The 17,744-nt window shown below is 38.4% G+C and overlaps 1 protein-coding gene across 3 annotated transcripts in view; it reads left to right on the top strand.

Moving 5' to 3' along the window:
• Positions 1-17,744, top strand: part of SNTG1 (syntrophin gamma 1) — a 301,850-nt gene that overhangs the window by 199,444 nt on the left and 84,662 nt on the right. For all 3 annotated transcript variants that reach the window (XM_088536360.1, XM_088536359.1, XM_088536357.1), the window contains exons 8-9: positions 15,036-15,138; positions 16,445-16,527. In XM_088536360.1, coding sequence (XP_088392486.1) covers positions 15,036-15,138; positions 16,445-16,527 — 186 coding nt within the window. The remainder of the gene's footprint in view (positions 1-15,035; positions 15,139-16,444; positions 16,528-17,744) is intronic.

Raw genomic sequence — 17,744 nt, 5'->3', positions numbered from 1 at the left:
GTTACGGTATTTTTTTGGAACTCTTTTTAAACAGAAGAATGAGCATACTATAGTTAAAGGACAGGATGGGAAACCAAGTAATCCGAAATCTCACTCGATCTTGACTTTGACAGATGTATTTTTTGGAAAATTATTTTTCTTGTTATCTTCATTTCCTTAACTGTGAAACAGACCTAGACTACAATCAGGTTTAGTTCACTAAATCATGCAAGGTGCTCTAGAATCTGTTGGCCGAAAGAATCCCCACAAAATCTGTTCTACTAATGTTTTGCTATTTGATGATGATGATGAGAGCAGCCTGGAAATATATCTTAACATCTCATATTGCATGGCAGAGATATTGCTTTGTATTGCACATGGCATTTAGCCATTTAACCTCTTCCCTTACTATGTGGGGCCATAAAATACCGAGGCTGTGTGTTCAGAGCTCCTGAGAGAAGACTGTCATAATCTTGAAACTGAAACTTTTTGGTGGTACAGCAGTTCTATTCACAAAAGGCCAAGCTATTCTCCAAGCAGGTATTGTTTTCACTAGATACTATGGGATTATAACAGTGCTAACACAACCTTAACAGCATCTGTAGCTGAGAACATCCATAATAATACGTTTACATAATGTTCTTATTTTGATCATTAAATTTGGAGTTAATAATAGTCTGTTAAATACTTCGGCATTGGTTTAGAATGATAGAATGATCGTTTATCAAGTAGAAAAAAAAAACAGTAGTTGAAAATACAGTACTGTTTATTCCATGTGGCAGAAATTCCTTGCATGAGGATACGTTCTGGAGCAGGGGAGTTATGTGTTTTCACACACTTATCTAGTTCTAGCTTTGCACTTCAAAAATATACCAGTCTGTGCTGCATGTTTTCCAAATGTTTTCTAAAGATACTTGCAAATATATTAGTTATTTTAGTAAGAATCCATCTATTAAGGGTACTCGTAACTTGTAATAAAAAGGGATGCAGAATCTTGGTATGACTAATGTTGAGTCTGTATGATTAATATGATCATTTCCTTATTACATAGCTGTGGTCCTCAACGCATAAAAATAAATAAATAAATAAATAGAAATAAAAAAATGGGGGTTTAGTGGGATGGAGTGAAGGAGAGAACCAGTTATTGGAGGGGGACGTACTTCACGTAGCTGCTGTCGCTTCCCCCTTTTGCGTGTGGTTCTGTTGGGCTGAAAGCCCAAGGTTCTGTGGAGCAGAGAGCACGTGGCAGGGCAGGGGTTTCACAGTGCATACCATCACAAAAACCTGCTCTGAGTCAGGGTTTTTGCTTCCATAGGAATCAGAATGAAGTTTTTTAAGGTTTGTTTATATGTGTGCCTGTTTTTCCCTCCAGAATCCTTTTTTGCAAGATTTTATTCTGTACAGTATTTCCCAAGGGAGGTGTAACTCTGTGGGGCTTTGGTCAGAGATTACACTTTGTTTTGCTTTGCCATGTATTTGCTATAAAATAATCATATAATTTTTTGTTTGTTTGTTTTACTTGGAATAACTACTCAATAACCTAGTGAGACTAGACAAGAACAGCACAAAAAGCACCTAGAGCCACCAGGACGAGGCCACACACATACACAAAGCATTCTGTGGGTCAGAAGTCTGATGTTGGAAGAAAAGAAACCTTCAATAAGTATAACAGTTATCGTCCCTCGTCACTAGTAAAGAGTTTGCATTTACCCGTGTGGAATACAGAATAACAGTAATTTCTGTAAGCGGATGAAACAGCCGCGCGCGGTTGACACTGCGAACGCCGCAGCAAAGGCTGCGCTGCAGGAGGCACCTCTGAACCTCGTGTGGCCTGACAGGACCCAGAGAGCGTCGGACCAACGAGAGGCTGGAAGCACCGGGCAGGGCATCGTGTCGTTGGCCTAAGGACCCCGGGTGGGAGGCACACGAGGAAGTGCAGATGTGCAGAAACACGCAGACAAACATAGGGTCTTCCTGCGGTTACAATATCTTATTTCTTCAGAATTGTCATTGTACAATCAGATGGGTGCAAAGAACAAACTTTTCATCCAGGATATATCTAACACCTGTACATATTTTAGGACTTTTAGGATTTTTCCCCCCTACAATGGGTCTTTGTCTTTTGACAGTTTGTTCGGTGGAGGAGGAAGAGGAAAGGAGAGTGGATCCTATGTATTTTTCAATAGTATCCAGTGATGAGCAGTTCCAGACAGATGCCTGGAGGTTTCCAGATGCCCACCCATACCTCTCTAGTGTATGGTCCAGTGTGGTACCGCTGTTTTGGTATCTCTGTGTCAGCACTGGGCCTGTTCTGCAGATGTTCTTTTTTCCCTTAGTGTTGCCCTGGTAGTGCTGCTGTCTCTGGGTTCAAATTGGTGCTTCCTCTTTTCCATTATTTCTTTTGCACAGCAGTGCCCAGTACAACTGGTTCAGCAGGAGGAGCTTCACAGATCACTAGAACTGCAGATGTGATGGCAGAAACAAGAAACTTTCCAGTCACATTTCCAAAGAACACTCATTCTCTAGATTTTAGTGCAAAGGATCTCTTTATGTTTTAGGACAAATATCTGCAGTAGTTGCTGCCATCCTGTACTATTAGTGTTTTTTTGATCTAAATGAGAAGTAGCCAGGGATGACTGATTAAATGTCATTACCAGGATAATGACATAGCATTAAATGAGGTCTAGTAAATGTACATAGTTCTGTTCTACTTCACATGCCCTTGTCAAGCCAATACTGATTCAGAATGTATCAAAGGTTCTAATTATGCTGACCCATTAAGAGCAAAGTCCAAGGGAATACGTTGATCAGACGTACTAGGCATATTTCTGCATTCCCTGAATACTGAAATGCCTTACCTTCTTCTAATATTCTGAATATAATGCATTTACATACTACATGAAAAGACATACATAGTTCAGAATATCTTCATCACCTCTTAATCATTTTAACAGTTATTAACATCTTTTAAACTGTCGTATTTACATGAAATATAATACAAAACTCATTCAAAATTGCCTGTATATTTCAAGATACAGTATATTATTTCTGAATTACTGATTGTGGAGAAAAGTGTTGGTGAGACCTAGCTTTTTCCATAAATAATGCTAAGGGATGAAAAACATGTGAAAGCATCATTTTTACATAATATATTAATTATCCTTCCATCAAGCAGTAACTATGGTCTTAGAGTAAAATGAAGCTACTGCACAACATGACAACAACAACAAATCTTTGAGACAAAGAACTCCTATACTTTTCCAGTTACAACATATGGAGCTTTAAAATTTGGCAATGCCTAAGCATTCCAAATTTTAGTCTAACAAATACTATTACAGCTCTTTAATATACTATCAGTTGTCAAAATCTTTATACCTCAACCAAAAAATGTTTTCTAAATGGAAGAGTATGCATTTTTTAATCTTTCCATAAAAATAGTCCTTGATTGCTTTGTGTTAAGTAGCATCAACATTGTTTGCTTGTTGTCTGAATTTTTGTAGCACCTGGTAGCAGACAGGACATTGTAAACCAGTTACCGAGGTTTGAGGGAGCTAGAATTTCTGAAGGTGAGACCTGGACTTCATGCATTCACTTGCTAATATTCTGACATATATATCTAGTAGTAATTTTAAAGAGCATTTTGTTTTACCCTTGTCGAGGTTGCAATTTTTGCTTCAGAAAATATACCCACTCTTTTTAACTGTAAATAAATTACATCTTTGTTGTAGTCTGTTATAGTCTGAAATGATAATTAACTGCTCACAAGAGTAGATTTCTGTGGGGTTATTGCCTAATTAGGAAAATGGAAAAAGGTAAAATGAAAGATGCAATGAGGTAACATTAAATGTGAATTCTGGCTAATGTGATCATTTTAGATGAATATATCAGATTTTTGCTTAGCTTTGAAAGTTAATAGGACCTCAAGCCATAAACTGATAAATCTGTAATTCAGATACATTTTTGTAAGTATACTGAAATACAAATCCAGCTTTTTTATGACATTGGCATTGTTTGCTAATCTCCTTCCTTTCCAATTTGTATACCTTCCTGTCTGTAAATATCCTCCATTTAATTAATATCTGATGTGAGTACCCCCAAACTGAGTGTTGCCAAACCCCTCAAAATTCAGATCCTAATGAAAATAATCCAAAAATTCTTGAGACAATAATACGTCTCAAGATATTTGGCTATTTTATTATACCCAATATCTATGTAACTATCCAGCTATCAGCAAAATATCTGTATATATGCCTAAAAGTATAAAAGTGCTTTGTTAAATTGATGACTACCTTTTTTTGCAAAGAACAAAGTCTGTTTCTCAAATTCAGCTAGATGCAGTAGTATAATAGTACTGTGGCAGAAGAACTGTCATTGTATGGCATTAAGGATATTCCTGTGTTTTCTCCGTTTTCTCTTTCCACTGAGTGTATGAGTGTATTCCCCGATGTAATAAAATACCCTGCTTAGACTCTGCGCTACCCAGAAGCTTAGAAGAGCATGTATTGATATAAAACATTACTTGAAAAAAAATTATCTAATTATGCTTTACTTCATAGTGAAGTTGATAACATTTAGCACTGAACAAATAACAGTAGGCTCGTGCACTAATATTTATTCAAATTTGGAATTAAATTTGATTTTAAATTCTTTAAGACTAGTTGTGTTCATTTTCCTTGATCATTTATGGGCTTGTGCTTGATTAGAATGAATATTCATGAAAAGTAAATGCTAAGGTCATATTTTCCAACAGCAAATTTTATATTGAATATGTAAATGTGAAATTTGTCCTTAGCTGTTTGTTTGACCCAAGGCTTGCAGATTACTGTGAACAAACCTGTTTTGGGACTGATCTTTCTTTCACCCAAAATTGGGCCTCTGCCTGGTCACACAGGCAATTCAAAGCATGTTTTCAAAAAGCAATCCAGCAAATGCTTAAACTTTTCTCTATTCAGAAGAGATTAAAAACATTTTTAATGTTCTTCAGCATGCTATGGCAACAGGGTCACTTTCCATCTTCAAGCTTTAGGAGCACAAGAATGCCATGCACTCTATATAGTTTATGAATATATCTGTGTTTTGACTATTACCAATCATATCTTCACAAGCATGGAGAACAAGACTTACCTGTTCAGTAAATGTGTTAAATATTTCAAACAACACTCCATTGTGGGTTAATTGTTAGAATAAATTTCAAGTGCATGAATAGTTTGAATGAGCAGGGGATTCTCATATGTTTAATAGACAAGCAAATTGCTTCAGTGTTTTGCTAATCAGAGCTAGAAACCTTAGACTCTTTAAGTTGATTACTATAATGAAAAAATATAAAAAGTGCCATATAATCTAACTGTGAAAATAAAGAACTACGAATGCCTTAAAATGGATAATTTCATTTGAATTATTTCCTTCTACTGAGGAGGAGATATTACCTGCAAAATTTGGACCCCTTAATTCGAAATTAGTTAGTTTATGACTAATGAGAAGAGCACTTCCACTTTCAACCTTACTTTAAAAAAAAAAAAAAGTTGAAAAAGTCAGGGCTTTCACTCTCAAACTTTTGTTTGTTCTAGCATGCAAAAAACCCCAATAATTTTCATAAACGGATTCATCGTCTTACTTATTCCAGTCTTACCTAGAAGGTCTAGGAATCATGCAGATATATATGGTGCAAATTTGTTTATTCTGTGAATTAGATAAAATGCAGTGATGCAAAGCAATTTTCTTAATGTAACACTAACAAAGTTTTCAGTCTCTGAATATATTGTGATGCTTGGTATAGGGTTTGGAGAATCTTGATTGACTAAATCTGAATTTAAGTGCTGAATTATTGCTGCTGACTTTGAGAATGTATACATAACCATCTTCAGTTCACTTTATGACTTTCTGTTCAACAGTGTTAGAGCTTTAATTAAGGCAGCTAATACACTATATGTAATCGTTTTGAGATTTATGAATCCTTTACTATGGGCTCTGTGCCATAATATCTTCAGGTAAAATCCTGATGTTCTGTATAAAAGATGTTGATATTTTTACCTAGAGTCTTGGCTTTCCCATTTAGTTTGTCAATAATTCCATGAACGAAGCTCTGTCAGAATTCAGTGTTTTTGTGCCAGCTCCTAGCATCAGGAAGTGGCATTCCAGTATAATTTGGTTTTTGGCAGATCACTTGATCAGTGATCAGTCAGAAACTTGCTTAATTATAATCAGAAGAATCAATGATTTAGTGTGGAGTGAATCATTTAGTGTGGAGTATTTAGTATTTACTGTGGTAGGTATGTATGACAATGTATTTTGTCCTAAATATGCTTCATAGTTCAAGTTGAAGAGATAGATTGTACCTTCACTATCAGAAAATCTTGTTAGAGAATAACAATACTAAAAAATTGTTGCTACAGAGAATTAATAAGTTACAGATTTGGCATGTTCTTACCTTTTTATATTAAATTAGACCGAAACTACTCGAATTATACTATATGGAGGAGTAATAAATGTAGTTTTCATCAGAACGTTATGCAGATATGATCAGTGGGAGGAATTTCCACATATTAATTAAAGTATGCTCTAGATTTTTGTTTAAAAAGAGATTTTAATTTTTACATCTTGTATGTAAAATTAGATCCTTGAGGGTAAAAAGTAATCATTGCTTATTATAAAGAAGTTATATGCAAAGCTATTGGAGGTTATTTAGATGTTCTTCAATGTTGATTTTTTAAAAAAATATTCCCCATAACACCAGTGGAAAAGAGGAAAGAAAAAACTTGGCTTCTGATTATTGTAAAGTCCAACACACCTTATGCCTAACATAAGACAATCTCTGTATGTGGTGGGGAATAAGCACACTTATAAACAAAAGAGAAGTGTTGTTTTGTGTTCTAATTCTAGATTTTGGTGAGTAATCCTATGACGAATAATAGAACTAATAATAGAAATAATAACAGTTTGTTTCCTGCTTGCTACAGGTTGTGTATTCTGTTAAAAGCACAGCTGGCTGCACAAAAGACAAACCGAGGATATTACTTTGACTTGGTAGCTTATTTTCCTGGAAGTTGCAGAAGATATTTTGTTTGGACAAGCTTTGGGGACACAGGAGGTAGATCTCAGGGAGAGAAGGAGAGTCCGTAGGAAGGTTGCAGCCTGGAGGACACTCGTAGTAGAGCAGTCAGCCGCCACGTAGGGAGGCTGAGGGGCCATCCCCAGAGGTGACAGAAGGAGGTTCCTCCAGCAACTCAACCGCTGTCAAGAGTTGTAGACTTTCTAAGGGTCAGATTCAGGAAAATGTCCTAATTCTAAAAAGGCATAATGAGCATGGGAGGGTGCTTATCTTTTTTTTTTTTTTTTTTCATAGTTCTGATTTTTATCCATTTAGATTCTTTTTTTTGTCCTAGTATGCTTTTTTTTTTTTTTTTTTCTAATAATAACTGTGTTTGGAAGTCCCCACTTCAAAGAAAAAAGGACACTCATTAAATTGAGCTTTGCTATATCTCTCTAGTCTTTAGTTGACTTTGAGCCCATAACAGTTTCTATAACTATGATGAAAATTTCTGCTATTTTTGCTGTCTTTGTGATTTGCATAACACTTTTCTCTACTGAACCGCCCACAGTAATATTTAGGTGCCTTGACTAGGTTACTGTTACCTGGGATGTGTCCGCTCCACCTTGGCTGGGGGAGGCCAACACAATCCCAGCAGACCACGGAGAGCAGCCGTGTGCACAGCAGGACCCTCTTTTCTGGCTACTTCTTTAATAAAGCCCAATTTTGGGTACGCTGGCATGAATATAAGGGATTGATGTTTCCTGTTTTTCAGAACATCACATGAAATATTTGGATGAGGAATAGTAAAGCACGCGGAGTTCTCAGTTTTTATAGACCAGTTTTGAAAAGTGAAATACCAATTCCTTGATTAACCTACCTTTGGCATGAAGCTAATGGCCTTCTAATGAATTGATATACTATGAACTATGATGACCAGTTAATGTGGTCTTTAATAAAACAGAAAATTAGAGTACAAGACCTAAGAATGCAAATTAAGCACTTAGTTTGCTTATAGCAATACATTTTCTGGGTAATGCTTATTATTACTGATGTGATTAATGTAAGATGAATATAAAAAAGCTTCCAGAGCTTTACAGACTTTTTTTCCCCCTCAGGAGTTTTCATTGTTATATTTTACTGATACATTCTGATATTGATTTTGAAAGGATAAACACGCATCTTAACAGTAATTTCAGTGTATTGTTATTCTAATTGAAAGATTTCTAAACATTTTAATGCTTATTTGGGATCGTAATAATGTTTCGAAAAGAAATGGTGCTGGATCTATTGGACATTTTAGTAAATATCTTGTTTCACAAGTTTTTGCCTTGCAAATTTAAAAACAGATTTTTCTTTCAAAAAAGTGGTCATAAATATATCACTAGAGTAACGGTATTTACTTCTCTTTTTCACTTGGAATTACACTGGAAAAGAAGTTACAGGAGTCTGTGTCTTCTGTGTGGCTGTTATTTGATCCTGTGTTGCATGGTGAAAGGTTTGGGAAGGCTGTGTGTTTGAGAATTAATTATATTTTTAATAAATTGCTTCTAAAATTATTCACTTTTTCCTACATCCTCATTACACATACGTTACCTGCATATCATTATTTTAGTCCTTTCTTGTGAACTAATTGTGTAGATGTATCTTAGTGTGAATGGCGTAGTCTGCACGTAGGCTTGAAATGTGGTTACATCTTTACTCCACAATACACATCACTTTACTCCATCTTTACTCCACAATACACATCACTTCGTTTTCTACTAAAGCCTTACATACAACTGATGAGGTCGCATGTTCACCATGCTCTAAAGTCCATGAGACCCTGAAAGACGAAGGGCAAAGATCAATGACAGAAGCCCCAAGACACCTGTGATCAGAGGTAGAGGACAGGCACCTGTGAAAACCCCTGCTGTGTAGCTGAAATAGTGCTGTCACCTGGGATCAGGAGTGATTCCGTTTCCAAATGGTCATTCTGATGGGACTGGTCAAAAGGCAGCAAGCCTTGAACCGCTGTATTGCTCTGAAATGATCTTTCATATAGCAGTAACTGGAGGGTTCACTGAGTGAGTGCTACCTTGATGCAGTTCCTGCCTCGTCCTGCAAGCCCTAAACCTTCATCTGCCAATTTCCAAAGCAGTTGCCTAGTGGTGGGCTCCGTGGGGTCTCTGTGACAACTGTTAATACCACTGTAGCCTCCTGCATGGAGCGGCCTCGGTGCGGAGCTCTGAGCAGCGAGGCCGCCCCGGCCCGTCCAGCCCTGCGGCCCCGTCCTGCCCTGCGGCCCTGGCCCGTCCTGCCCTGCGGCCCCGTCCTGCCCTGCGGCCCCGTCCTGCCCTGCGACCCGTCCCGCCCTGCGGCCCTGTCCTGCCCTGCGGCCCGTCCTGCCCTGCGGCCCCGGCCCGTCCTGCCCTGCGGCCCCGTCCTGCCCTGCGACCCGTCCCGCCCTGCGGCCCTGTCCTGCCCTGCGGCCCCGGCCTGTCCTGCGGCCCCGTCCCGCCCTGCCGCCCGTCCAGCCCTGCGGCCCGTCCAGCCCTGCAGCCCCGGCCCGTCCTGCCCTGCGGCCCGTCCTGCCCTGCCGCCCGTCCAGCCCTGTGGCCCGTCCTGCCCTGCGGCCCGACCCCGGCTTGGGGAAGCCCCCAGCTTCAGGGTGCTGCTTGTTTGGCTTGAAGTGTCTCCTCGAGGTGCTGCAACCAGGCAGCAAAAGGGTCAAAACTCTGCGTATGGTAATGTCAACGTGCATCTTCAGGTGTGCTGGGTGAACGCATCACTGCCGTGATGGAACAGTGTTCTAGTTTACATCATTGTGTGTACAGCCATAGGTGAATTTTCTGAAAAGGACAAAAAGCCGTGATAGTTTTAACCGTTAGGTTTTTTGTTTATCTTCTATGCTTGGTAAATGCTGCGATTAATATTAGATCACGGGAATTTACAACTTCTCATACATACACTGATATCTGTTTGTAATGTGAATGTCCTTTAGTGTTTAAATACACGACTCCTTGCTAAACAAAACATTTGTTTTGTTTTTCTTTCAAAGTAAACATGTTTCAAGGAAACGTGTATTTTCATTGAACCTTCTAGCCTTGGACTTTTATGACACTGTACTGTATCGTGTTTTCTGATAATATAATATGTATTGTTCAATTTGCAGAGTGTCTAGGAAGGTTTATTCTGCTTTATTTCTCAGATATTTATAATTAAGATATTCGCTAGAGAAATGGATTTTGCTGTAAAGTGCAGTAAGGAGTGGAATTTTATCCAGGTGTGGAAGCCTACAGATCTTGAGGAATACACAAGTCTTCTCATTTGGTCTTTACCACTTTATTGGTGGGTAAATTTTACGTGTAATTTACAGTAGGTTTATGACTTAGTCAGGAAAGAATACGTATTGAAGCCAGAGGAAGGTCGTGCCCTGGTGCTTCCACAGGATCCCAGAACGGTTGAGGTTGGCAGGGAGCTCTAGGGATCCCCCAGTCCAGCCCTGCTCCAGCAGGGACACCCAGAGCAGGGGCACAGGGTCCATCCAGGCGGGTTTGGAGATCTCCAGAGGGGACAGGTGCCTCTTTACCCCACATCAAGATTTTTCCCCATTTCCTGAATATATTGAGAAAGACTTTATATTAGAAATATATGCAGATATTTCCTTGAACTAGAAATGTTATTAAAAAAAAAAAGTTAATATCATTATGAGCATTATTGAAATTGCTATTCTTTTTTGTTGTTGCTATTATTATAATTTTGTTATTATTATATAGCAAGTTTGCTTGGTAGTATAACATGCCATCATAATATTTACCTCTTTAAAATGACCCTTTGAAGTCTTTACATTTAATGTAATGAAAATATGGATACTGTTGTTTCAGAAACTATGTTTCTTTAGCACAGTTACTACTTCAGAAAACAATTGTTTTCGCTTATCTCACCTCAGTCGTAAAGAATTTATCTCAGTTTCACACAAATTGCCATATATGAAGAAAGAAAATCCTAACTAGAAGATGCAGTATTTTTGTTTTGAAATTTTCAAGATAATGTCTATATTTATTCAGAATTACTTTTCCTTCAGTAAATATTTTCTTTTTCAATGTTTAAAAGTTGGATCAAATTACATTTTTCCAAATACTAGAGAAAACATTTCAAATATTTTGATTTGATAAGAGTGTAGAATGAAAAAGCAAACACTTTTCGTGACTTTCATTTTCTTTGAGCAGCAGTGAACTTGAAATCACGTGCTCATAGGGCTGCAGTTCTCTCGTATTTAAAAGCTTTTCGTATACAGTAGGGAAGGGGCTCTGGTTTTTCCCAGGACTGGTGTGGGTTACTGCTGATGGCTCCTGCTGTCTCTGGAAATTGCAGTTTGACTGTGCAGGAAGTGGAAGGCGTCAGGAGTGCTGTTGCTTAAAGAGTCGCTTCTTATTTTAGAAGAAAGCCATTCATCGTGGACTTACTGAAGTCATCAAATAAATAGCTATATTTTACAAGACATACAAAGTGCTAGTTCTTCTAATGTGTTCTGCCCTATGCTGGAGCTCTTTTTTTTGCTAGAAATGGGATCAGTAAACTGCTGGTACAAAAGGTGAGTGAGTAAGAACTTACTTTAAATTCAGTCACCCCTTTGACCAGGCTTGAGAATTGCAGTCCGAGTCCTACCCTTTAAAAGGCTTGTATAGAATGTTATTAAGTGTATCAATAGAACTAAGGTGAACAGTGCTGAGGGTTTGAGTCCAAGGGTGGTTATTGCGGGGAGGCTGGTGAGAGGTTGGAGCTTCCCTCGGCCAAAGCTCCTCCTGGCTGCAGGGTCTTTGCTAGACACTCTTGGTTGAACGCAGTGAATGAGTGACTGGAGAGTGAACGTCGAGCGACGTCTCTTGTGGCCTTAGCAGAGCCTGAAAACCTCAGAGCGTGACTTGTCCTGCTACGGAACGGCTTTTCTAGGAGATGTGAATTAACATTACAACTTAGTCTCATTCATTCAACTTGATAATTAAAGCGGAAAAACTATTTTCTGTTGTGTTCTCTTTATTTAACAAAAAGAAGTCATTGGCGCTGCAAATCAGTGAGAAATCAGCAATTGTAAGCATTATCTCTATTAAAAATATTTTTGAAAATACAGACAGTTCTATAGAATAAAAAGGTGGTGTGGATTTTTTTTAATTTGCTGACAAAACATGGTACCACTTTAATACTGCTGTTCAGCCTTTTGTGACCAAAGATCTCCACAGTTCTCTTTTTTTTTTTTTCTAATTTTAAATAACCACTGTCCTGGAATGGAAGCAAAGCAAAATACCTCATTTAAGTTTGTTGACTAAAATCTGAGGAATTTAATGTAGTTATACCAGAATATACAAGCAGGTTTCAAAATAAGACAAGAAATCCTGAAAGTTTTTTCAGTGACTGAAATTTCTTAATATAACTTTGTTTCATTTTATTTCATAGAAAATAATAGAAAATAAGAACAGAAAAGGCAGAAAAATAGAAAGCAATCCTTAGCTTTTTAGTTTTTAGTCTGCATTAGTTTTTATGTTGCATATCGTATGTGATGGGCATTGGTAAAAATCAGACAAGTTATTTACTCTGATCAATCTAGATTTAAGTTACCGTATAAATCAGAGAATGTGCTGTAGCTCTGTAAAGGGTGTATAAAAGATTTTGACAGTCTACTTCCCTCTTATGTTTGAAAGTAAATATTTCTTGAATTATGACTGCAATAACCAACTATCATCAAATATCTATTTGACAATGTATACAGAATAAATGTATCTTTATATATCTTTATTTTTATAGCAAATATCAATTAGTTTGCCATTCATGAGCATGAGCTTCTCTGGTATACTGTAAAACTCTTCCTTGGTATAAGTAGATTCCTGTTATTCCTCATTCTTGTTGTGCTTGGAGAGGAGACACTATGGGATAGTGCATGAAAGATATCTAAGAAAGAGCCTTGAATAGGGACACGAGGAAAATGAATCCTATAGATCACTCTTGATTGAAAACAGGTCAGTATTTGTTTCTTTTTTAAAAAATTAAAGTAAAATAAAGGTAAATTTTTCAACAGAGAGCTTAAAAAGAGTAATGAATTAATTTAATTAAAAATCTCATTTTCTTCTACTAGGCTTATTTCCTAGAATGATTTTGATAATGATTAGAAAGTAAATGAAATGGGATTGAGGGCTCATGTGTCTTCTTTGCCGTAATCATTAGCTAGCTCTTTTAGTCTTTTAGAGAGTTTCTAAACTCTTTCTCTTTTTTTAGAGAGTTTAGAGAAAAAGGTCACAGCAGACTACTTAGGGCAACTTCTAGCCTTACCAGAACAATATATCATCAGATGAAATCATGTAGGCTTATGGCTTGTCTAAATCTCGGAAAAAGAAAAATTCTGGGGAAGAGTTTACTGACTCAGCTTCTTTTACAAATGTTATCCAATTATCCTTAAACCTCTTAAAAGGTGACTCTGTAAGTTAAAGATATTAATGCTGCAACTTTTCTTTCCTTTTTTTTTTTTTTTTTTTTTGCATATTTAACAAAGCGGAGGGTGGCTGTATTTTTTCTGCACTTTTCCCATCTCGTCAACATCTATCATTTCAACGCAGAATACATCCCAGTAATTACTGCCTTGGCAATGGCTATTGCAAACAACAGGACAACTGCATAGGAGAAGGATGACTCTCTTAGGAAGCCTAAGGATGCACTGTGGTTTCTGTGGTGTCACTCAGGACCTCTGAGTCTTGATCTAAACTGTTACTACACGGCCTACAAGCCGTCCAGGTTCCGTGAAATAAAGGCTACTTACCAGCCCTGTGATATAAAACATCTCAGAAGGGATGTAGCTTCATTAAAGAAGCTTGTATTACAGCCGAAGGTTGGGGAGGCAATGTGAAGGGGTGGATGATTTTCTCTGGGGTGTTTGTGTATGTTTATTCACACACATGCATACATTGCACACATACACACACACATTGCAAAGTGTGATTTGACAACCACTGTACTGTCCTAAAGAAACAAGAACCTAAACATTCATTAAAGGTTTCAGGTGCTGAATGAAATATGCTGTCATCAGATTGTTACGACTGTAGCAACCAGAGCGGAATGGGGACCGGTTGTGTATAAATCTGAGTTTACGTTTTTCGCTAAAAATTACTTTAAGTTAGCTTAACATAATGGAATGACTCCTCTTGAAAGCCCCACATTATAGCTGCATATAGCTAAATGTGCAGAATTGCTTATTAACATGCTGATTCCTATGTATAAATTAAATAATAGAAATCCTACATAAAATAATTGATTGCAAGAAGAAGTATATAAGAACGGTTACTTGCATTTCATTCAAATACCATGAAAATACAGCAGAAATGGAACAAATATATCCTAGATGAAGACAGTTGCCTAATATGGCACTCTGGCAACATTCCTCCAGCTCTTTGCACAAGACGTGCACTCACCAAGGGAGCAGCGTGGTGCAATCTGGAGTCTCTGTAAGACCAGGAAAAATCAACCCTTACACAGTTTCTAGCTAATAAAGTCAGAAGATGTTTCCTCTCTGAAATCCGATAAATTTCACTCTCTTATTTCAATTTTGTCTCCACATAAGGGGCATTTTGCTTCGGTGCTCTCGTGCCTCCGCTGCTCTTCTCCGGCAGGCATCTGGAGTTCCCCTTCCGCAGGGGCTCCAGCGAGTTTCTCATCACAGGAAAACTAAAGATGGGAACAAGAGCAGCAAGTGCAGCCGTGGGGATTGCAGGAGGGCTGGAGCATTCCTGGGTGATTTGCTTGTGTGCAGCTAACAGTGTCAGGGCGCAGTCACAGCTCCAGCTGGGAGCAATTAGGAGGCCAATTCCCTAACGCTAGAGTAAGTAGGTGCAAAACAGACATAACAAGCTTTTCTTCTTACTTTATCCTCTAAAAATATATCACTGCATTGAGTTGCAAGGCAGTCGTGGTCTGGTGGGTGAAACCTGCGCGCCCTTGCTTACATGTGCAGTTATTTCAGCTGCGTGTTTATTCCAAGCCGTCCTGTTTGTATCCCCCGCAGGTTCAGGTGCTTCGCAACGCCGGGGAGGAGGTGACCCTCACCGTGTCCTTCCTGAAAAGGGCTCCTGCTTTCCTCAAGCTGCCGCTGAACGAAGACTGCGCATGTGAGTGCTCGCGGCGCGGGGAGAGCGGAGCGGCAGAGCAGTGCGCGGGGCAGCAGAGCAGTGTGCAGGGCACGCAGTGCGTGGGGCACGCAGTGTGCGGAGCAGCAGAGCAGTGTGCGGGGCACGCAGTGCGCGGGGCAGCAGAGCAGTGTGCAGGGCACGCAGTGCGCGGGGCACGCGTGGATCCTGGCGTTCCTCAACGTCCCGTGCACTGATCGGCAGCAGGTTGTGCAGCCAGGGCTGGCGTGAACACGAGCTGCACGTCCTGCAGGGTTGTGTTGGCGTCCGCACCAAGGGCAGGGTGGTCACCTCGGCCTGACAGACCGGCCAGGCCCTGGACCTGCGCGAGGGGTCAGGGCCGCAGTTACACCAGCGCAGTTCTACCGAGTCAATGTAGCATTCAGGTGCACTGCATCTAAAGGCATTTCTCAGGCAACATCTGAGAGTATTTCAGTTTGGAAGAGTTTTGTTTTCCAAAGATGAAAATGAGATTTTGTATTTGGAGGGCTTAACTTCTCATTTTAGAACTCAGTGAGAGGCTTTGGTAGAGGTGTGTCTGTCCCTAAAAATGAATATACCTGATTAGTATTTTGTGTAAGTCCAGCAGAATTGTAGTCAATTAGCCCCGTGAGAAACCTGTGGAGATTGCTGCTTTCCCTTAATTATATCAAATTATAAGTGTGGGTGCATAATTATAGCCAGTCACAGTATACTTAAGCATCTAGGTATGTGTGGGCTCCTGGCTTTACTCCTGCCTGTTTTCCTTCTGTTTCTGTTTCCTAAAAGGGTAAAATTATTGCTTATTTTTTAAGTTATAAAGCAACAACTACTTAGCCTTCAATTTTAAGTTAGTAGTGCTCAGCCCGAGTTATAAAATAATTTTTAAACAGTCTTTTGTTGAGGTGGTGTCTTTACTTCTTTTGCTCACTCACACATCACGTTTTAGAAAGTATGACTAGATAAAATTGAGAACACCAGAAGTATTTTCATACTCCTTCATACTCTCCTTCTGTTTCCAAATTGCAAAACCTTTTATTTTGTTGTTGATACCAGGTGGAACATTAACACACGTTTAGCAAAACACCAGGGAAAAGTGTCTTGATCTAAAGGAGGCTCCGCTCTAAGTACAAGTTAGTGTTGGCCACTTTGCAGGCTTGAAGGTCAGAATCTGGCTCATGGAGTGGGGTTGAACTGAAAAAATATACGAATATCAGAGAAAACAAAAATGGATGGAGGATGCATAGATGCACACACAGTTGAACTATATATATTAACAATGGTTTTTCTGTGTTCGTGTTTGTATTAGGTGCCCCCAGTGACCAAAGCAGCGGCACATCTTCCCCGCTGTGCGACAGTGGTTTGCATCTCAACTACCATCCCAACAACACGGTGAGAGCTTGCACAGTGTAGTGGAAATAACTGGGAACAGACAGCACAGAAAGAACTCTGATTATTGTTGGAAATAAATAGGCAGCTCCACAGGGGACAAAAAGAGGTACCAGATACTGTGGCTAGGAATTAAGCCACAGTACAGATCAGACCAGTTGATATTATACCCTAATTACTATTTTTATCTCAGCAATAGGGATTTAACAAAAGTTTGTTCTAGCCCTATTTGGGCAGCGTAGGAGTTTAAATTAGGTATATTTAAAAATGGCAAAGAACTTTTCCAGAACACCTTTTTTCGAAGATGTTTATTTATTATTTAGAATTTTTGTTAAACCTCTTTCAATCTACTAAAGAATGGTAATGTCATGGAGGAAAGTCCATAGTCTATCCAAAGTCCATCCCTTAGAATGAAATTCTACATACAGATCTATATTCAGATTTTTAATAAGAGATTCTTGGTTGCCTTTGTAGTATTGACAAAGTTCCTAGGAAATATAAAATTTCTGTTATTCTATATAGCACTAAAGGGGATTTTGGTGTCTATTCAACCAATGAAAGCGTTTGCATAAACTAAAGAATTACTGAATAGACACCCCAGTAAACAGAATATTTCTTTTATATATATGTATAAAAATAAATGTTAGAATTGTTCAATAGACCTAACCATTTCTATGTTCTGTGTATCTTGCTATTCTATTTAACAGGTTTTTAAACAGAAAACAAGAGATTCAAAAGTCAATAGCAAAGATATTAAACCTGATTATAATCTGAAATCTTTGAGTATAAATCAGGATTTATACATCTGAAATCTTTACAATTTATACATATCTATATGTCCTGGAATTCATAAAAATGGGATAAAAACAGTAGGATTAGGGTCAATTAATATTAATAAAAATATTTTAAATGCAGCATCAGAAGTAATGACATATAAATGACAAATGTAAAAAGGTTGTTGCAGTTTTTCCTGCTAGTCACTTCAGTTGTAGCTTTGCTTTAAGGATAAAAATCATTCTGAATCCTATTTTTGCATGTGTCAAAACTGATCTAAATTAGCTACAGTTTCTACTTGAACTGAAACATAAGTCTTTTTCTTTCACTCAAAATCAGGTATCATGAGTCTAATTCACAAGATCACTAAATTAAATTCTTACACTCATGAAAGCCCTGTTTTGAGGTAAATTATTGTTTGTAATGAGCTTGTCTCTATAAAATCT

The sequence above is a fragment of the Tinamus guttatus genome, unplaced genomic scaffold, assembly GCF_059628265.1.
Source record: "Tinamus guttatus ecotype Peru unplaced genomic scaffold, ASM5962826v1 Tinamus_guttatus_pri_ptg000659l, whole genome shotgun sequence".
NCBI classification, from domain to species: Eukaryota; Metazoa; Chordata; class Aves; order Tinamiformes; family Tinamidae; genus Tinamus; species Tinamus guttatus.
Note: the sequence above shows the minus strand (reverse complement) of the source record. Positions and strands in the feature narration are given on the sequence as shown.